Raw genomic sequence first — 23,082 nt, 5'->3', positions numbered from 1 at the left:
CATAACCGATCTCCTCGAACTACACAAAAATATTGGCTAAGACTTGAAGGAATGTCTATGCAATCAGAGCTGCACAGCCACAAAGTATTCAGATATCTTTATTGTGGAATAATTACAATCTGCTCACTGAATGTAATAGTTAGCAGAAGTCCTGTTGGACTCACCCTACCATTATCAAGTCCACGTAAGATTCGGTATACTGGGAATCTGTATGTAGAATTCGTCCGATATTCATCACATACAAGTATGACAGAATTCTAAAAAGGAACCTGTCATAATGAATCGATATATTCCATGTATCTATATTATTTAATCATCACATGGATATTTTACAATGAAGTTAAGTCAAAATTTCTGGTAGTATATCCAAAATTTACAAATGATTACGAAATCTTGTTTGGAAAAAGCTGATACACTACCTTAATTTAACACAGTTCCCATAAGATTCGGTGGTTTCGGCCTCGGCGGTGGTCGTAGAAAAAGCGGTAGTATGGAATACACAAAAATACGATGCTTGGGTTTTGAAAACGATTTATTTTCATTCAGAAATGATTAATACCGAGAAATTCTTCAGTGACTGCTCGCTAGTCTAAGATTCAGTGACCGAACTTTGTCAAAGGTACGATAGAAAAATATATTTGATCATTCTGTATCACTTAAGCCTACTCTGGAAGTATAACAGTGGCACTATAATAATAGCAAACACTCATCGGTATCTCCGGTGTGAGTATGAAATTCAAACTGACTTAGCCTAATAATGGCGACAACATAATTTCTTACATGAAACTGCTTGTCAGATAACGTCGTATTGTATAATCGTATACGTTGCCTCATCTTTATTATTTGTTCTGGTTCACACTCTCGAAGAGTTTCTCAAATACGACACAACTGCTATGTCCCACATTGGGGAGGAACCAGTAAGTTAACGAGAAGGCCGGATCCGTCCATCTCATATGATCCGAGGGATTCTCCGGCTTTGGCAGGGTTAGGAGCAGATTTCGTATGAAGTGCGAGGAAACCATTGCGGCGTTTGGCACTTAACACCAGCGTGGCAGCAACATGTCATCACAGAGCCGTGCTGTAACGAAGCCGAATCCCTAGAATGCAATGACAGTGATCCATTCTGCACATCAGATACTGTCGCTCGAGTTCACTATTGCATCTGGTTATCGCAGTTAATACATATTGGTTGTTGTTGTTGTGGTCTTCAGTGCTGAGACTGGTTTGATGCAGCTCTCCATGCTACCCTATCCTGCGCAAGCTTCTTCATCTCCCAGTACTTACTGCAACCTACATCCTTCTGAATCTGCATAATGTATTCATCTCTTGGTCTTCCTCTACGATTTTTACCCTCCGCGCTGCCCTAAAATGCTAAATTTGTGATCCTTTGATGCCTCAGAACATGCCCTACTAACCGGTCCCTTCTTTTTGTCTAGTTGTGTCACATTCTCCTCTTCTCCCCAATTCTATTCAATAGTTCATCATTAGTTATGTGATCTACCCGTCTAATCTTCAGCATTCTTCTGTAGCACCACATTTCGAAAGCTTCTATTCTCTTCTTGTCCAAACTATTTATCGTCCATGTTTCACTTCCATACATGGCTACACTCCATACAAATACTTTCAGAAACGACTTCCTGACGCTTAAATCTATACTCGACGTTAACAAATTTCTCTTCTTCAGAAACGCTTTCCTTGCCACTGCCAATCTACATTTTATATCTTGTCTACTTCAACCATCATCTGTTATTTTGCTACCCAAATAGCAAAACTCCTTTACTACTTTAAATGTCTCATTTCCTAACCTAATTCCTTCAGCATCACCCGACTTAATTCGTCTACATTCCATTATCCTCGCTTTGCTTTTGTTGATGTTCATCTTATATCCTCCTTTCAAGACACTGTCCATTCCGTTCAACTGCTCTTCCAAGCCCTTTGCTGCCTCTGATAGAATTATTATGTGATCGGCGAACCTCAAAATTTTTATTTATTCTCCATGGATTTTAATACCTACTCCGAATTTTTCTTTTGTTTCCTTTACTGCTTGTTCAATATACAGATTGAATAACATCGGGGATAGGCTATAACCCTGTCTCACTCCCTTCCCAACCACTGCTTCCCTTTCACGCCCCTCGACTCTTATAACTGCCATCTGGTTTCTGTACAAATTGTAAATAGCCTTTCGCTCCCTGTATTTTACCCCTGCCACCTTTAGAATTTGAAAGAGAGTATTCCAGTCAACATTGTCAAAAGCTTTCTCTAAGTCTACAAATGCTAGAAACGTAGGTTTGCCTTTCCTTAATCTTTCTTCTAAGATAAGTCGTAAGGTCAGTATTGCCTCACGTGTTCCAACATTTCTGCGGAATCCAAACTGATCTTCCCCGAGGTCGGCTTCTACCAATTTTTCCATTCGACTGTAAAGAATTCGTGTTAGTTTTTGCAGCTGTGACTTATTAAACTGATAGTTCCGTAATTTTCACATCTGTCAACACCTGTTTTCTTTGGGACTGGAATTATTATATTCTTCTTGAAGTCTGAGGGTATTTCGCCTGTCTCACACATCTTGCTCACCAGATGGTAGAGTTTTGTCAGGACTGGCTCTCCCAAGACCATCAATAGTTCTAATGGAATGTTGTCTACTCCCGGGGCCTTGTTTCGACTTAGGTCCTCCAGTGCTCTGTCAAACTCTTCACGCAGTATCGTATCTCCCATATCATCTTCATCTACATCCTCTTACATTTCCATAATATTGTCCTCAAGTACATCGCCGTTGTATAGACGCTCTATATACTCCTTCCACCTTTCTGATTTCCCTTCTTTGCTTAGAACTGGGTTTCCATCTGAGCTCTTGATATTCATACAGGTGGTTCTCTTTTCTCCAAAGGTCTTTTTAATTTTCCTGTAGGCAGTATCTATCTTACCCCTAGTGAGATAAGCCCCTACGTCTTTACATTTGTCCTCTAGCCATCCCTGCTTAGCCATTTTGCACTTCCTGTCGATCTCATTTTTGAGACGTCTGTATTCCTTTTTGCCTGCTTCATTTACTGCATTTTTATATTTTCTCCTTTCATCAATTAAATTCAATATTTCTTCTGTTACCCAAGGAGTTCTGCTAGCCCTTGTCTTTTTACCTACTTGATCCTCTGCTGCCTTCGCTACTTCATCCCTCAGAGCTACCCATTCTTCTTCTACTGTACTTCCTTCCCCCATTCCTGTCAATTGTTCCCTTATGCTCTCCCTGAAACTCTGTACAACCTCTGGTTTCGTCAGTTTATCCGGGTCCCATCTCCTTAAATTCCCACCTTTTTGCAGTTTCTTCAGTTTTAATCTACAGTTCATAACCAATAGATTGTTATCAGAGTCCACATCTGCCCCTGGAAATGTCTTACAATTTAAAACCTGGTTCCCAAATCTCTGTCTTACCATTATATAATCTATCTGATACCTTCTAGTATCTCCAAGATTCTTCCATGTATACAACCTTCTTTCATGATTCTTGAACCAAGTGTTAGCTATGATTAAGTTATGCTCTGTGCAAAATTCTACCAGGCGGCTTCCTCTTTCATTTCGTAGCCCCAATCCATATTCACCTACTATGTTTCCTTCTCTCCCTTTTCTTACTGTCGAATTCCAGGCACCCATGACTATTAAATTTTCGTCTCCCTTCACTACCTGAATAATTTCTTTTATCTCATCATACATTTCATCAATTTCTTCATCATCTGCAGAGCTAGTTGGCATATAAACTTTTACTACTGTAGTAGGCGTGGGCTTCGTGTCTATCTTGGCCACAATAATGCGTTAACTATGCTGTTTGTAGTAGCTTACCCGCACTCCTATTTTTTTATTCATTATTAAACGTACTCCAGCATTACCTCTATTTGAATTTGTATTTATAGCCCTGTATTCACCTGACCAAAAGTCTTGTTCCTCCTGCCACCGAACTTCACTAATTCCCACTATATCTAACTTTAACCTATCCATTTCCCTTTGTAAATTTTCCAATCTACCTGCCCGGTTAAGGGATCTGACATTCCACTCTCCGATCCGTAGGACGCCAGTTTTCTTTCTCCCGATAACGATGTCCTCTTGAGTAGTCCCCACCCGGAGATCCGAATGGGGGACTATTTTACCTACGGAATATTTTACCCAAGAGGACGTCATCATCTTTTATCGATGCCCTCGGGAAAAATTACGGCCGTAGTTTACCCTTGCTTTCAGCCGTTCGCAGTACTAGCACAGCAAGGCTGCTTTGATTAGTGTTGCAAGCCCAGGTCAGTCTTTCATCCAGACCGGTGCCCCTGGAACTACTGAAAAGGGTGCTGCCCCTCTTCAGGAACCACATGTTTGTCTGGCCTCTCAAGAGATACCCCTCCGTTGTGGTTGCACCTACGGTACGGCCATCTGTATCGCTGAGGCACGCAAGCCTCCCCACCAACGGCAAGGTCCATGGTTCATAGGGAAGGACATACTGGTATGCAAAACTTAAGGGCGAAAGCTACTTTCGCATGATGTGCCTCTGCTATGCAACATGGCTCGATGACGCTTGGACTGTACGTTGAAAGAATTGCTACACTATAGTACAGAGGGTAACTTGAAAATATACGCAATGAGACGAACAGAAGTGACATCTTCATACAAAGGCAATAATTTCTGCTACACTATAGTACAGTGGGTAACTTGAAAATATACGCAATGAGACGAGTAGAAGTGACATCTTCATATAAAGGCAATAATTTCTGGACCGTCTGCACCTTGTACAGGTACCAGCATAATACAGAGCACAAAACGTTCTGTTCTGAGGCACGTGCTGCATGATCAGTTACAGCTACAGCAACCTCGTCAAGAACTACCTGCGGAATAGGACACGTTTCTCTTCCAGGTGCCACACCAAATTCACACGTGTTTCCGAATTCCATATCATCATCTTCTTTGAACCATTTAACGACATGAGGCCTCTTTCTGTCTTTTCAGTCGGCGATAGTCACTCAGTGAAAAACTGTAATTGCTACCATTCACATAAAACAATTTCTCTAACAGCGCACGGTCTATTCCCGATAGCCATACTGTACACTCACTTATGGCTTGTCAAATGGCAGCTTGGATGTCATAATATCATACAAACAGTGTACAGCGCAATATTTTCATCTGGTGGGCGCAACTGGAACTAATTTGTTTTCCAACGTAAATCGGTTCGGCGTTAACGCATTAGCGTATCTACCAAGTTTCGCTGCCACACGATAATTACAGCCTGTACTGGATCCCCGTGTGAGATGCACTTTAATTATAACCACCCGGTACTTGCAGCCTGTTTTCAGAGGACTAACTGTTAACGGAAAGATCACATTTCATGCAGGTCAATAGAAGCCTGTGGCAGTTATACGAGGTGCTCTTGATGCCCTACTTTTGCTTGGTAAGATATCAGTTTCAGTTTTTATACACACTATATTTGCTGAGAATCTTCTCTGATTCGGCAACATTCGAAGGAGGTATCAGGTTCAATCCCACGTTATGGCCGCTAGCATCTGTTCGGGTGAGCGGAACACGATATCCATTATTCGTGCGCTAACGAAATCGAGTGCAGTGGAGCATCGACAGCACACGGGAGGTGCGTGTGCAGGACATGTTGTAGCATTCCCAAACCTGACGTTTGTACTGAACTCGCATTATGCCAGCCTAAATCCAAATGTCCGCTCTGGGAAACGGAACACGTGGCTACATGGCACTCGTGCAGCGCTTCACCCCACGGCATTACCGTTGCTGTCGTTCGCTCGCAAATGGCGCCGCTGTTTGCATGAGTCACCAGAAATGTACCCCGTGTCATACCGTCTAGCTCTCACACTGACTGTCAGAACTAAATTACTCCGTTGGCTGATACTTTATTTTCACTGTTTATTTCCATTACATAGAAAATTTAATTTTAGAATTTAAAGGTCGAATAACAAGTAAACTGTTTTGGTTCTTCTGAATTCTGTTTATTTCAAACTATTTTTCGGTTCATTAGACCATCTTCATTGAACAGCTGACTAGCGTCCGATAGGGACACTGGTTCTTAGGCTACCAAATATGATAACGAAAGACACAATCTCTTGCGCAGAATGCTGTGTGCCAAACGTGTACTGAACTTAATATTGTCCACTGTGTAATCCGTTATTTACAACGTAAAACATGTTCGTTACACAGCCCAAGTGACTAGTGCTCAGTTAGACAGTTTTCAACCAATGTCTCGACCTCACAGTTGTTGTTGTGGTGGTCTTCAGTCCGGAGACTGGTTTGATGCAGCTCTTCATACTACTCTATCCTCTGCGAGGCTCTGCATCTCAGAATAACTACTGCAATCCACATCTTTCTTACTCTGCTCACTCTATTCATCTTTTGGGCTCCCTCTACGAGCTTTACCCCCGCTCCTACACACACACTTGCCTCAAATACTAAACTGGTGATCCCTTGATATCTCAGAATGTGTCCTATCAACAGATCCCTTCTTTTTTCAAGTTGTGCCACGAATTTCTTGTCTCCTCAATTCCATTCAGTACCTTCTCATCAGTTACATGATCGACACGTATAATCTTCTGCATTCTTCTGTAGCACCACCTTCCGAAAGCTTCTATTCTCTTTTTATCTAAACTGTTTATCGTACATGTTTTACTTCCATACATAGCTACACTCTAGACAAATAACTTCAAAAGAGATTTCCTAATACTTAAATCTATATTCGTTATTATTTGACTTCTCTTCTTCAGAAATGCTTTTCTTGCTTTTGCCATCCTACCTATTCTGCCATCATCAGTTATTTTGCTGCACAAATAACAAAACTCATCTACAACTTTAAGTGTCTCATTTCCTAATCTAATTCCCTTAACATCACCTGATTTAATTCCACTACATTCCATTATCCTTGTTCTGCTTTTGTTGAAGTTCATCTTATATCCTCTTTTCAAGCCGCAATCCATTCCGTTTAACTGCTCTTCCAAGTCCTTTTCTGTCTCTGATAGAATTACGATGTCATCGGCAAACCTCAAAGTTTCTGTTTCTTCCCTCTGAACCTCAGTTCCCATTCCACATATTTCTTTGGTTTCCTTTGCTGCTTCATCAGTGTACAGACTAAATAACATCGGGATAGGGTGCAACCCTATCTGACTCCTTTTTTAACCATTGCTTCCCTTTCATGCCCAGCAACTCTTATTACCGCCGTCTTGTTTCTGTACAAGTTGTAAATAGCGTTTCGCTCTCTGTATTCTACCCTTCCTACCTTCAGAATTTCAAAGATGGTATTCCAGCCAACATTGTGATAAGCGTTCCCTAAGTCTACCAACGCTATAACTGTAGGTTTGCCTCTTCTTAACCTATCTTCTAAGATGAGTCGCAGGGTTAATATTGCCTCACGTCTTTCTACATTTCTCCAGAATACAAACTGATCTTCCCCGTGGTGTATTTCTCCCAGTTTCTCATTATTCCGAGAAGAGTTCGTGTTAGTATCTTCCAACTATGACTTACTAAACCGACAGGTTGGTAATTTTCACATCTGTCAGCAACTGCTTTGTTTGGAATTGGAATGATCACACTCATCTTGAAGTCTGAGGGTATTTCCCTGTTCATACATCTTGCTCACCAGATGGAAGAGTTCTGTAATGACTGGTTCTCTCAAGACTATCAGTAATTTTGGCGGAATATCGTCTACTCCTGGGATCTTGTTTCGAATTAGATCTTTCAGAACTTTGCCAAATTCTTCTCGCAGTATCACACCTCCCGTCTCATCATCATCTACGTCCACTTCCCTTTTTATACTAATGCCTTCAGTTTCATCTCCCTTTTATAGACAACCTACATACTCCATCCACTTTTCAGCTTTCCCTTCTTTGCTTAGGACCGGTTTACCATCTATGCTCTTGATATTCGTACATTTGCTTCTCTTTTCCCCAAAGGCCTCTTTAATTTTTCTGTAGGCAATGTCTATCTTCCCCTAGTGAAATACGATTCTAAATACTGACATTTGTCCTGTAGCCATTCCTGCTTAGCAATTTCGCAGTTCCTACCAATCTAATTTGTTAGATGTTTGTATTCCCTCTCACCCGTTTCATTTGCTGCATTTTTAAATGTCCTCCTTTCATCAGTTAAATTCAATATCTCTTGTGTTGTCCAAGGATTTATACTAGGCCTAGTCTTTTTACCTATTTGATTGTCTGCTGCCTTCACCTCACAGGAGCATGTAATAAAAAAGAGGGTTCCTGTTTAAAAAAAACGTAGTTGATATCCGTTTGACCTATGGCAGCGCCATCTAGCGGGCCAACCATAGCGTTATCTGGTTTCCCCCTTCAAGCTAGTCGAGTTTCGTTCTTTGTAGTTTTTTCGTTTGACGCTCATTTCGTGAGATATTTGGCCCGGTCACGATCAATGGACCACCCTGTATACCTTCCGCAGCTAATGCTCCCACCTGCCGTCTGCGAGTGGTTATCACACTTTGACGTCGAACACAGACGGCGCTCACATTAATGTGACTGGACGGTGTAGAAGGAGTGAACAGCGTCAGATGTTGACCATCACCGTTCAGGATACGGCGATACTGCGTACTCGTGTACATATATAATAAAATACGCAACATTACAGTACTATAGGTTAGATGGTTATAGCATCACAACCATATAATCTGTATTACTGTACTAATGTGTATTTTAATGTTTCCTGTGTTTAATACTGTCTGTTACGTAACGTGAAATTTACAATGGTGAAAAACATGTTTGGTGTACAACATTCTGCGCAAATGGAATGTATCTTTGGCTATAATGTTTGGTTGCCTAGGAGGTAGTGTCCCTTACAGACGCTAGTCAGTTGTTTCCTGCAGATGGCTCAGTAAGCTGAAGTCAGTAGAACGAAAACACTTCACTTGCTGTTCAACCGTAAATATTTAAGTTTTCTACCTAGACGTGACGTTAGAATCCGTAAATAAAATTAATTTTTGAAGTTTAGCTTCAAATGTTACACAGATAATTTTCTGTTAACATAGTTGAAACTAATTGAGTGGTTTCGTCAAGCGCCTTACTTTCCAAACACAAAGTCACGATATATCAAAACTTAGCACTTTAATTAAATATCCCGCCTGACGGAAATGTAAAGCACCCAGAACGGGAGGAGGACTCGAAATTTCACAGGGCGAGATATAAGTTCAGTGGTTACTGAACAGAGGTCATTAGAGACGGAGCGCTAGCTCTGATTGGGGAAGGGTGGTGAAGGAAATCGGGCCTGCCCTTCCAAAGCAACCATCCCGCCATTTGCCTGAACCGACTCAGGGAAATCACGGAAGTCCTAAATGGTTCAAATGACTCTGAGCACTATGGGACTCAACTGCTGTGGTCATAAGTCCCTTAGAACTTAGAACTTAAGTAGTTCTAACCTAAGGACATCACATACATCCATGCCCGAGGCAGGATTCGAACCTGCGACCGTAGCGGTCGTGCGGTTCCAGACTGTAGCGCCTTTAACCGCTCGGCCACTCCGGCCGAAGTCCTAAATCTGGAAGGAGAGACGCGGGTTTGAACCGACGTCCTCCTGAATGCCAGTCCCGTGTCCTAACCACTGCGCCACCCCGCTGGGCACAAATGTGAAGAACTTGATTGACATTATGAGCCCGTTAATCAATATGACGTGGTACCTTCTCCGTCCTGGATGCCCGCATTGAATCATTTGGGAAGCCAGTCAAAAATACGTTGTATCCTCTCCTGAGACATGCTGGTCCACAACTGTTGTAACTAATTCCTGTTATCCTGTGTTCTGGTACTGCGACGGACGTGACGTCTGAACTGGTCCGGTGTACGATCTATAGGTGACAGATCCGGGGAATCTCCTCGCCACGGGAATACCTCACCAATATGCACATAGTTCATAGTGACGCGCACCAAGTATAGACCAGCATTGTCTTGCTGAAAAATGGCACCACCATACTGTCACATGTGATGTAACACACTGGGGTGCGTTTTGTCCGTGACATAGCTCTTGCGGCAGCAGTGTTCCCTTATTCACTACCAACCATGATCTGCAGTCATACCCGATGTTCCCCTCCCCTTACCATGATTCCAGGAGTGACACCGGTGCGCCTCACCAAAACACTGAAAGAACGGGTTGCCTCCCTAGACCGCCGCCAAACCATGTGACGATGGTTGTCCGGGCTGTGCATGATGACGATTCATCACTGAACACAATGCGACGTCGTTCATCAGGATCGGTGCTTCCCTCGTAGCCGTTTGTGTTGTGCGTTAACGGCAGCTTACTCATGGGACGGTAATTATCTAGTCTGACTGCCACAAGTCTCCAAGCAACGATACGGGATGGAACAGAATGTTGCAGGGATTCCATTTGTTATTCCCAGGAGGTAGGTCCAGGTGGGAAGATGTGTGCTGGTTGGAGGTGTTGACTTGATGACGAGTTAGCCTACCCTCACCTTCCCACGCAGGCCAACATCAGTCTGGTGTCATATGCAAATCTTCCACAGATCTGAATATTACACGATTCGACCAGCCGGCTGAGTATAGATTCACAATGAGGCCCCTTTCCAGCTACGTCAGGAGCTGATAACGCTGTCTCACACGAGTACGTAGTATCGCCGTGTCCTGAACGGTGATTGTCAACATCTGACGCTGTTCACTCCTTCTACACCGTCCAGTCACATTAATGTGAGCACCGTCTGTGTTCGACGTCAAAGTGTGATAACCACTCGCAGACGGCAGGTGGGAGCATTAGCTGCGGAAGGTATACAGGGTGGTTCATTGATCGTGACCGGGCCAAATATCTCACGAAATAATCGTCAAACGAAAAAACTACAAAGAACGAAACTCGACTAGCTTGAAGGGGGAAACCAGATAACGTTATGGTTGGCCCACTAGATGGCGCTGCCATAGGTCAAACGGATATCAACTACGTTTTTTTTAAACAGGAACCCCCGTTTTTATTACATGCTCCTGTAGTACGTAAATAAATATGAATGTTTTAGTTGGACCACATTTTTCGCTTTGTGATAGACAGCGCTGTAATAATCACAAACATATGACTTAAAATTTTAGACGAACAGTTGGTAACAGATAGTTTTTTTAAATTAAAATACAGAACGTAGGTACGTTTGAACATTTTATTTCGGTTGTTCCAATGTGATACATGTACCTTTGTGAACTTATCATTTCTGAGAACGCATGCTGTTACAGCGTGATTACCTGTAAATACCAAATTAATGTAATCAATGCTCAAAATGATGTCCGTCCACCTCAATGCATTTGGCAATAGGTGTAACGACATTCCTCTCAACAGCGAGTAGTTCGCTTTCCGTAATGTTCGCACATGCCTTGACGATGCGTTGACGCATGTTGACAGGCGTTGTCGGTGGATCACGATAGCAAATATCTTTCAACTTTCCCCACAGAAAGAAATCCGGGGACGTCAGATCCGGTGAGCGTGCGGGCCATGGTATGGTGCTTCGACGACCAATCCACCTGTGGTGATATATGCTATTCAATACCGCTTCAACCGCACGCGAGCTATGTGCCCGACATCCATAATGTTGGAAGTACATCGCCATTATGTCACGCAATGAAACATCTTGTAGTAACATCGCCAGAACATTACGTAGGAAATCAGCATACATTGCACCATTTAGATTGCCATCGATAAAATGGGGGCCAATTATCCTTCCTCCCATAATGCCGCACCATACGTTAACCCGCCAAGGCCGCTGATGTTCCACTTGACGCAGCCATCGTGGATTTTCCGTTGCCCAATAGTGCATATTATGCCGGTTTACGTTACCGCTGTTGTGAATGACGCTTCGTCGCTAAATAGAAATCACGCAAAAAAATCTGTCATCGTACCGTAATTTCTCTTGTGCCCAGTGGCAGAACTGTACGAGACGTTCAAAGTCGTCGCCATGCAATTCCTGGTGCATAGAAATATGGTACGGGTTCAATCGATGTTGATGTAGCATTCTCAACACCAACCTTTTTGATATTCCCGATTGTCGTGCAATTTGTCTGCTACTGATGTGCGGATTAGCCGTGACAGCAGCTAAAACACCTACTTGGGCATCATCATTTTTTGCAGGTCGTGGTTGACGTTTTACATGTAGCTGAACACTTCCTGTGTCCTTTAATAACGTAACTGTTCGGCGAACTGTCCGGACACTTGGGTGATGTCGTCCAGGATACCGAGCAACATACATGGCACACGCCCGTTGGGCATTTTGATCCCAATAGCCATACATCAACACGATATCGACCTTTCCCGCAATTGGTAAATGGTCCATTTTAATACGGATAATGTATCACGAAGCAAATACCGTCCGCACTGGCGGAATGTTACGTGATACCAAGTACTTATACGTTTGTGACTATTACAGCGCTATCTATCACAAAGCGAAAAAAGTGGTGCAACTAAAACTTTCATATTTCTTTACGTACTATACGAATATGTAATATAAATTGGGTGTTCTTGTTAAAAAAACGTAGTTGATATCCGTTTGACCTATGGCAGCGCCATCTAGCGGGCCAACAATAGTGCCATCAGGTTTCCCCCTTCAAGCTTAACGAGTTTCGTTCTATGTAGTTTTTTCGTTTGATGCTTATTTCGTGAGATATTTGGCCAGGTCACTACCAATTGACCACCCTACATAAAGCGTGTTGGGGGATGCGGAAAACTGTGCATTTGCTGTCGTAGTTTGTAATCGGAGAGATTTATTGACGTCCAAGACAGCATGGTGGTAAGTTTTCTGGCGAAGTATGTAAGCATTTCCGAAATGGCTAAGTTCGTAAAATGTTGGCTTATTGCCATGTATACAGTGCATAGCAATATGGCACTATCCAAGGCGGGCGGAAAGGCAGCTGCGGTGCAGCACCGGCTGCGGAGATGTGTACAGGCAAACAGACGTACAACTGTTGAGCAACTAGCTGCCCAGATGAACCAAAAAAAAGTGTTGTCGGCATTGGCTGAAACAGCAGTACAAATCCATCCTCACGTGAGAGGTGAAAACCATTATACAGCCTCCACCAGCTTGAACAATCCCCTGCTGACAAAAAATGGTTCAAATGGCTCTGAGCACTATGGAACTTATCATCTGTGCTCATCAGTCAACTAGAACTTAGAACTACTTAAACCTAACTAACCTAGGGACATCACACACATCCATGCCCGAGGCAGGATTCGAACCTGCGACCGTAGCGGTCACGCGGTTTCAGACTGAAGCGCCTAGAACCGCACGGCCACACCGGCCGGCTCCCTGCTGACATGCAGGGTCCATGGATTCATGAGATTGTCTCCATACCCTTACACGTCCATCCACTCAATACAGTTTGAAACGAAACTCGTCCTACCAGGCAACATGTTTCTAGCCATCAACAGTCCAATGTCGATGTTGATGGGGCCCAGGCGAGGCGTAAAGCTTCATGTATTGCAATCATTAAGGGTACACGAGTGGGACTTCGACTCCTAAATCCCATATCGATGATGTTCCGTTGAATGGTTGGCAGGCACAGTATTGAAATCTGCAGCAATTTGCGGAAAGGTTGCACTTTTGTCGCGCTGAACGATTCTCTTCAGTCGTCGTTGGTCCCGTTCTTGCACGATCTTATTCCGGGCGCAGCGATGTCGGAGATTGGATGTTTTACCGGATTCCTGATATTTACGGTACACTCGTGAAATGGTCGTGCCGGAAAATTAGCACTTCATCGCTACCTCGGAAAATCTGTGTCCCACCTGATGACTGGGTGTTGTCTGATGTCCTTAGGTTAGTTAGGTTTAAGTAGTTCTAAGTTCTAGGGGACTGATGACCATAGGTGTTAAGACCCATAGTGCTCAGAGCCATTTGAACCATCTCTGTCCCACCGCTCGTGAGCCGACTACAACACCACGTTCAGAGTCACTTAAATCTTGATAACCTGTTATTGTAGCAGCAGTAACCGTTCTAACAAATGCGCCAGACACTTGTTGTCTTATACAGTTGTAGCCGACCGCAGCGCTGTATTCTGTCTGTTTACATATTTCTGTATTTGAATACACATGCCTATACCAGTTTCTTTGGCGCATCAGTGTATTTAAGGGTGTCAGAAATACCACAAATACCCGGACAAGTACTGCAATCTCGAGGCCATCTTTTGGTAAGAGCACTCCGCTGCCATCCGAGTGGAGGAGAACTTCCTCGCTGTGGCATCTGGTCGCTCAAGGATTGGCCTCACGTACTGGTCGCTGCCCGCGCCGTGATTGTATGTCCCGCTGCCTCCTTCTTTCCTCTTTCGGGGCGGAACTCACCCCCCCCCTCCCCCCCCCCCCAACCACTCACCCCCACCCTCGCAGAGGTGACCAGCCGCGACTTGGGTGCACAGCCAGCGACGCAGCCACTGTGCTCAGGCCACATTACACTTCGGGATACAAAGGCCGCGACGCCGTGCAGCGCCCTCTGTGTACAGCTGCGGTCTACCGCCTCTCGTGCGCAGCGTGAAGGCAGTTATAAGCGATGAAAAGCACTCTTTGCGGCTACGTGCAGCACGTTCCTGACATCAGCTCGTGATAGCACAGCGTTAGCACACCAACTAGGCACTATAGTACGATCCACAACCGGTGGCGGTTCGCGAACGTTGAAGGACGGACGCGGATGCCATTTTGACGATTCCAAGCGACAGTTGCAGAATTTATCACTTATCCCCACCGTCAGCGATAACAACTTGCGATAGATGAAATATAAATTCGCTAAACAATTATTTTTATAGCACAATTTTATGTCCCCATTAGTGCATTTCTAAATTATTATAGTGCGATATTTATTTTATCGACATGTGTTAAGAGGGACAGTAAAATTCCAAGAAAAGCCGCTACTCCAGCAGCAACAGTACTGCACTTGTCCATGCAGGCTGCTACCCAAGGTCGCTGGAGTAATGATTGCTAATTGTGTCTTGTCTTTCCTGTTAATACATATGTATAAAACAAGCATCACGTTACCCTAATTGAATAGATCACATCTTGTTAATATGTAATAGTGTCAGCTTGAACATTTTTATGCCCAAATTTCCCACTTGTCAGGAGAAGTTGCCTTAACCACTATATACTCGAAGTCAGGACCTTTGCCTTTCGCAGGCAAGTGATGTAACAACCTTTCTTTTTCGCAACAGACCGAGACTCAAACTCAAGGCCCTTACCTTTCGCATACAAGTGCTCTGCCAAAGCTTTTTTTATTTTAACGGAATTGTCCCAGGGGAAAAGTGGGCAGTGGTCATTTTATGAGGCCTGTCCACAATTCCTCCGTCACCAAACTGGAAGAAATGGGAGAGTTATCACTTCGGCTATCTAAGCACACGTCAAATGCCAATCTAAACACCTATACGTCATGGAGTCACAATACAAACGATCTCACATTTTTGTAACTCAGCATAGGAAGATAAATGTTATTTAGTATCGTTAGTTAAGTCCCGACAGGCGTGATTATATCAATAATGGCGACAGAGTCCGTTTTTATTCAATAACTGCATGTATTACAAACAAATGTCTTAAGGATATCGTACAGTAATAAAAGCGGTTACTACATAAACAAAGATACTGCCACCATGAATTGCAGAGTTTGGACCGATTTATCGAATGAGCACGTAAAATTCCGCATTAAAATTCGTTTGGTTTGTAACAGGCAACAAACCGACACTTTCCTTCGACAATGGGCGTCTCATGAGAGATAAATATGGTTAAATGGCTCTGAGCACTATGGGACTTAACATCTGAGGTCATCAGTCCCCTAGAACTTAGAGCTACTTAAACCTTACTAACCTAAGGACAACACACACATCCATGCCCGAGGCAGGATTCGAACCTGCGACCGGAGCCGTCGCGCAGTTCCAGACTGAAGCGCCTAGAACCGCACGGCCACAACGGCTGGCATGACAGATAAGACGAGTGGTATTTGTTTTAGGTGACTCCATCTATCTAGGTGGGGCGCTGGATGTCTTTGTGTGAGTGCATCTGTTTTGGACTTCAGGCTATGTGAATTACCCATTGTTGTGTGGGGTGACTGGGAGTGAGAGGTGAATGATAGCTGTGTGAACGATGAGGTTTTTAAGGACGGTGAATATTGAATGAGGACTGGCCGGAGTGGCCGAGCGGTTCTAGGCGCTACAGTCTGGAACCGCGTGACTGCTACTGTCGCAGGTTCGAATCCTGCCTCGGGTATGGATGTGTGTGATGTCCTTAGATTAGTTAGGTTTAAGTAGTTCTAAGTTCTAGGGGACTGATGACCACAGCAGTTAAGCCCCATAGTGCTCAGAGCCAATATTGAATGAGAGCCGAGCACATTGGCTTTGGATAAACCGATGTTAAAGAGAGAGTAACAGAACGGTATTGACATTGTCTGCAGTTGTTGTTGACGGTTTGTTGTGTCACGGTAGGCAACCACTACCGCGCAAAATGGCCTGGCTGTCTTCGTGATTCACCGGTGCTCAGCAACAGTCGGGTATCACGCGAAGTGCCTGCTTGATTTGAGGGTGTACCAGTGTTGGTGAGGTCGGTGCTGTGTGTCGGCAGGTACGGCCTGCTGGACGGCTACGCCAACGGGGGCGGCCTCATCGCGCCGGAGACCATGGAGGAGCTGTCCGCCGCTGCCGCCGCGCCAGAGGCCGTCGCCACTTCCGGTGAGTTCTCACCGCAGGCCACAGTGTTCTGCTCGTGCTGCGCCTCTTCACTGGCTGCCTAGCAAGTTCACAGATTGCCAAGAAGAGCTCTTCGCAACATACATCTAGCGAAATGGCCACACTGACATAATCTGACAAATTGGAGCCTGTATTTCGCTCTTCTGGTACAGAATTCGGAAAAGGTGCAAAATAGGGAGGAACTTATCGTAGTACCCTCCGATAAATAATGCAACATGGCTTGCGGAGCACAGATCTAGGTATGTAACAAAGAGGCAAAGATTTACTATTAAAACAGTCTCGACAACGATTTATTTGTTAAGGTGACCAGTTTCGACCACTACTGTGGTCAGCTTCAGACCATTGAGTAGGAACCTCTTTCTGCTGGAGAATCACTAGTGATTATAGTAAATACACTGCTGGCCACCGTAAATGCAACACCCTGAAGGAAGCATCCGAATCAAGTGAAATTTACACCAAGGCTTTGCAGCGATGAGATATGCAACTGATTAGAATTTCAACGCAGACGCACATCACGCGCGCCTGTGGCGCCACCTCATAGCGCCATTTAAGGCTTGGCGAATTCGACGAGTGTACGTTCGGCACGTGTGTTTACCTTGTGGTTGTTTCACAAGACGATCAGCTATGCCTCGTAGACAACAGCGAACATCGTTTGATCAAGTATCCGAGTTCGACAGAGGAAGGATAGTGGCTTACCGAGATTGTGGATTATCATGCAAAGAAATCGCTAGTCGTGTTGGACGAAACCAAACAACTGTAATACGGATATGTGACCGTTGGATGCAGGAGGGTACGACGGACCGATGTGGTCGATCGCATTCACCTCGGTGAACCACTGCACGTGCTGATAGGCAAATTGTGCGCATGGCAGTGACGGATCGCTCAGTGACATCCCGAACCATAGCACAGCACATTGCGTCTGTAACGCATCATCCAGCGTCTGCGCGTACCATTCGACGCCGTTTACAGCAGAGTGGTCTGTCCGCAAGACGTCCATTGCTTCGTCTACCATTGACGCAGAACCACAGACGTCTCCGTCGCCAATGGTGTGATGACAGACGGATGTGGACGGCAGAGTGGAATGACGTTGTCTTTACTGACGGGGCACGCTTCTGTCTGCAGCACCACGATGGTCGGATTCGAGACACCGTGGAGAGAGGATGCTGGACAGCTGCATTATGCACCGCCACACTGGTCTTGAACCGGGTATTATGGTATGGGGCGGTATTGGCTATTACTCTCGCACGCCTCTAGTACGCATTGCCGGTACTTTAAATAGCCGGCGCTACATATCCGAGGTGCTGGAGCCAGTTGTCCTTCCTTACCTTCAGGGCTCGGCCACAGCCATATTTCAACAGGATAATGCGCGAACACACGTGGCACGCATTGTCCAAAGGTTCTTCGTCAATAATCAGATTGAAGTGCTTCCCTGGCCGGCTCGCTCTCCGGATCTTTCGCCGATAGAAAACATGTGGTTCATGGTTGCTCAACGAGTGACCCAGATTACATCCCCAGCTGCCACACCAGATGATCTTTGGCAATGTGTGGAAGCTGCTTGGGCTGCTGTACCCCAGGAACATATCCAACGTTTCTTTGACTCAATGCCGAGACGTGTGGCAGCGGTGATCTCCAACAATGGCGGCTACTCTGGCTACTGATTCTGGCAGGAACCACATGTCACAGACGTCTGTAAACGTAATAATTTGATACTTGGTCAACATGTTATCTACAAAATAAATTTTGTTATGCTACCTCTTGTCTTTCTTGGTGTTGCATTTACGGTGGCCAGCAGTGTATTTGTGACACATTGATCACTGTCACTCCCATTACGTATTCAAAAGTAAAGAGGCAAAGGGCTGGAGCTGTGTGAAATCAGCCAAAATGTGAAGCGCAAACTAATTACACTATACTAAATAGCTAGGTCTTTGTTATTAAGAAGTATTAGGTAATGTTCTTTCGGACATGCAAGCGCACAGGCACTGATATTTCGTATTTGTTCACCAATGTTGGGCCGTCGATTCTCATTAAATAAGTCCTTCCTGGACGGGAACATTTGTAACGAACTCGTGCGGGTTTTGACACAAGGAGGACAACATATGGTAGTTTCGGTCAGGCCGTCATTCGTGCACGGATAGCCGAAGCGGTTAAAGCGACCGCTCGCATGAAGCGTGAAATTCGGGTTCGAGGACAGGACCGGCACAAATTTTCATTGGTGTCATTCTACTGTGCAGCCGAAGAGGGTTTCATATTCGCAACTGCTTGTACATTTCCGAACCACACTATCAGATCAAAAGTATTGGGGCACCTATAAAAGGTAAAAGAGATGAAGTTCCGCGGCCTGGGTGATTGATCGACCGCAGTGTCGTCATCGGAACTGCAATAGAAAGGCATGTTCTCAGGACATCGCCCTCAATGTCATTGTCAGGTTTCTTCACAGTGGATGCGCTACTAATCCAGAAGGTCCTCAGATGCCCTCACGAGGCTGAATGCACACTGTGCCAGTCGTTCCACCAAGGAAAAATCTGACAGGCTCGGGAATCGAACCCGGTTTCCCCCCAAAACAGTTAGCCAAACTCACCGCTCAGCTATGGAGGTGTATTGTATACTTATTAGTGGATATCAATATGTGGTGTGCCCGCGGCTCGTGGTCTTGCGGTAGCCTTCTCGCTTCCCGCGCACGGGGTCCCGGGTTCGACTCCCGGCGGGGTCAGGGATTTTCTCTGCCTCGAGATGACTGAGTGTTGTGTGTCTCTCATCATCGTTTTATCCTCATTCACTCGCAAGTCGCCATAGTAGCGTCAAAGAACTTGTGGAGCGGCGGCCACCAATGCCCTACGCTCATTATTATTATTAATATGTGGTGTGTCCACGCTTCGCCGTATGACGGTTGAACTCTTTTGCGAAAACTGAAATGATGTGTGTGCATGTCTGAGGAGGAATGGCAGTTCTTTTCGTGTAATGGAGCAACTCATTAACTGGTTAAGGCTCACTGTTGATAAAATGAGAATCTAGAATTTTATTTCACATTCACCAGAGAAAACGGAAAATTAGTCAGATAAATTGTGGGATAACAGACGTACGCCTAAGAAAGTTATACCTGAAGTAACTAATCATCCATATAATTCATTGCTTTGCTTGTAGATCACGCTTTTTATGTCCGCAGCTCGTGGTCGTGCGGTAGCGTTCTCGCTTTCGATTCCCGGGTTCCCGGGTTCGATTCCCGGCGGGGTCAGGGATTCTCTCTGCCTCGTGATGACTGGGTATTCTGTGCTGTCCTTAGGTTAGTTAGGTTTAAGTAGTTCTAAGTTCTAGGGGACTGATGACCATAGATGTTAAGTCCCATAGTGCTCAGAGCCATTTGAACCATTTTTTTTTTTTGAACGCTTTTTATGCACACTGAAAACCATTTTAATGTACTGTTGAGCCTCTCTGCTAAGAACTGAAGCGGACAGCACGAAGGTGCCGAGCCGATGACACACGAAGTGATTCAGTTATATCTCGTGATTCAATGTAGGGATAGCTTACCATTGAGTGGTTTTTCCCTGCTATTACAAACGAAGTCTCAATTCTACTTTAGCAATAATATTTTTTTTAACTATGTATGCTTTGGCGCACTCGCCTGAGGGTAATCGCTCTACCTTCTATCACAGCAGCAAATCAGAGTATAAGATTATTCAGCTGGCGCAGTTTCTAACGGAAAAGTTACTCGTCGTATCATCTGTTGTTCATCCCTGAGTCCACATTATGTCATGCGTCATCTATAGCACCTTCGCTCAAGTGAGACATGAAACATGGGCATATATCTTATGGCTACCAGTGCCAGTAATGTTACAAAGTTTCACAAAAATTCGTCTTCTTAGCACTAACGAGTCTCACCCAATCTTACGAAGCCTTACCAAACTACTCTCGTAGTGATCTGTCGGGCCAATAACGATTCTAGCGGTAGGCTTCCGAACTGCTTCGAAGTCTTCCCCTAATCTGACTTGTTACGGATACGAAACGCACTATCACTACTAAGGAATGGGTCGGAGAAATTTTCTGTCTACTGTCTTCAGTAAATGACCGCTGCAATTTCCTAGAACACACCAATGGACCGTAGACGGCCATTGAACTTCTCTACAAGCGACATTTCCTCTCACTCTGTTCAATAACTACACGGTCTGGCAGAAAAAGTGAAGCATTCAGAAGCGACGGAGGAAACAAAATGAATCTTCACGGGTTCAGATACATATCGTATTATTTCCAAAATGGTTCAAATGGCTCTAAGCACTATGGGACTTAACATCTGAGGTCATCAGTCCCCTAGACTTAGAACTACTTAAACCTAACTAACCTAAGGACAGCACATATATCCATGCCCGAGGCAGGATTCGAACCTGCGACCGTAGCGGTCGCGCGGTTCCAGACTGTAGCGCCTATAACCTCTCGGCCACCCCGGTCGGCTTCCTACAAGGAAACAAGGAGGACGAGGCTGATTGGTAGGAAGTCATGATGCAGGTTTTGCTTACTTTACTTGTCCATAAGTTGGCTTTGCCGTACCGTATTTACATTGTGACACGACAGAAGGCGCTATGAATCAACGACAGACCTTTTCATTACTCAATGCTACTTAGGGACGTACAGTACAATACGATGGAGGAGTACCGGTACAGTATTTTCTGGTCGCTGAATTGGAAGGGAAGGTCCAGTTCCGTGGCCTGCAAGGTCACCACAATCCCCTTGATTATTTCCTATGCGGGTATCTAAAGTCAATTTTGTATGAGACCCCAGTGGATACGGAGATGGAATTAGTTGCCTGAATTGTAGCTGCCTGTGATGTGATTCGAAACACGCCGGGAATAATCGTCAGGGTGCGTCAGAACCTTGTTTGCCGGTGCCATGCTTGCATTAAGGTTGATGGCCGTCAGTTTCAACACATTTTGCAACATACAGTACAAATGGTACGTTCATTACGTCAATGATTGTGTTTCCAGTTAACTGTAACAAAGTAAAGAAAAAAGTACCCAGTAATGTGATTTTATTCATATTATCTCCTTAAGCAGGCTTCTCCGACCCCGGTTTCCTACCTCAAATTGTTCAATGGAGCATCCTCTATGTCCTGTTCAAATTTGCACGCTCTTACGGAAACACTTTTTATACACCACCAGGCCTGCTTGCAACACCAAACACGGGCAGCAGTAATGCACTCTTTTGGGCGTTTTACCTGTCATGGAGGAATTCAGCTCCAATCATTTACATGCCCGTAGCGGCGTGTACGTACACGAAGATACACTGACATTCAGGCCATATCTCCTGCCTGCTTCACTTTTTTGCCTGACGCTGCATCTGAGCTGATACTCGTGGAGTTGGATTTCGAACCGATTTGTTTTATCCTCACCCGCCTCCAGAAGTACCGGTTCCGTGTTGCAGTGACTCCGGACTTGACGGGCCGCGCGGACGCGTCCGTGCTGAAGATGGACCGCACGCGGTACCGGCACGACCCGTACGCCCGCTACACCGGCCTGAAGTTGCCGCTGTAACTGCCAGCGAAACGCCTGCCAGCTGACTGCGGGGGCGGCGGGGGCCTCGACGTCGACGACGGTGAATGCGGCTGCGAAGGTTACTCTGCGGCGACTGGAAGCGATCCTCACTGTAAATGTAGCAGCAGTCAGGGCCTTAATGGTTTGTACTTGAGTTCAAGTGGGGATCCGGAAGAAACGAACAAGTGAGGACCTGCACTAGTGGATTAACACATAAGGTCTCTGAGTCTCTGACACTGAGTTTGCTCCTCGATTCGTTCGTTACTTTCATATTATTTGTTACATCTCCTTTCCATTCCTTTCGATTACCCCTCTTGACAAACAAAACAAAGAGAACAGTTGGCTACTTGCTCAGTGTTCTGTATATGTGGGAAGAAAAGTATCAATGAGAAACAAAGACGAGACTTATTTTTATGTTATACTAAATAAATTACAGGAAGAATGACTTCCTAAAATATGTTTCATGTAAAACCCTTTTCCATATTCACTTTGAGGTGATGATGGTACAGCAAGTTCTAGAATACAATTCTAAATTAATGGCTCACTAGAGGAAAATCACGGCATATACCTTTTTCTTCCATGGTGAGCAGTTTCTAAAGCTTTATTCTGTCATGTGTCGACAGAGCCGATTCAGTAGCCTCTGGTAATGGTATATTAAGGAGACAATCATTAGACGTACTGTCATGTATATGCTCGTATTATAACTACGAAGCTATTAGCTCTACACTTTTCGCCACTTATCTATAATATATTGCTTGGAATTTAAACATTATAATATAATGTTGTGTCCCAAATTTACGTTTATCTATGTTCGATCTTGTACCCTTTCCTTAAGGGTCGGGAAAATGTAAAGACGGATTGATTTTCACACAGTGACTCTTAGTAGCAGCCTAGATGCCTGTGTC

General features: G+C 44.7%; 1 protein-coding gene across 1 annotated transcript in view; it reads left to right on the top strand.

Annotated features, from left to right (window-relative positions):
• The window catches only part of LOC126417045 (KH domain-containing, RNA-binding, signal transduction-associated protein 2-like), a 318,731-nt gene extending 295,900 nt beyond the window's left edge, over positions 1–22,831 (top strand). The window contains exons 7-8 of the mRNA XM_050084936.1: positions 16,534–16,640; positions 22,068–22,831. Coding sequence (XP_049940893.1) covers positions 16,534–16,640; positions 22,068–22,177 — 217 coding nt within the window. The 3' untranslated portion in view covers positions 22,178–22,831. The remainder of the gene's footprint in view (positions 1–16,533; positions 16,641–22,067) is intronic.
• The last annotated feature ends 251 nt before the right edge of the window (positions 22,832–23,082 follow it).

Source organism: Schistocerca serialis, chromosome 8 (genome assembly GCF_023864345.2).
Source record: "Schistocerca serialis cubense isolate TAMUIC-IGC-003099 chromosome 8, iqSchSeri2.2, whole genome shotgun sequence".
Taxonomy (NCBI): Eukaryota; Metazoa; Arthropoda; class Insecta; order Orthoptera; family Acrididae; genus Schistocerca; species Schistocerca serialis.
Note: the sequence above shows the minus strand (reverse complement) of the source record. Positions and strands in the feature narration are given on the sequence as shown.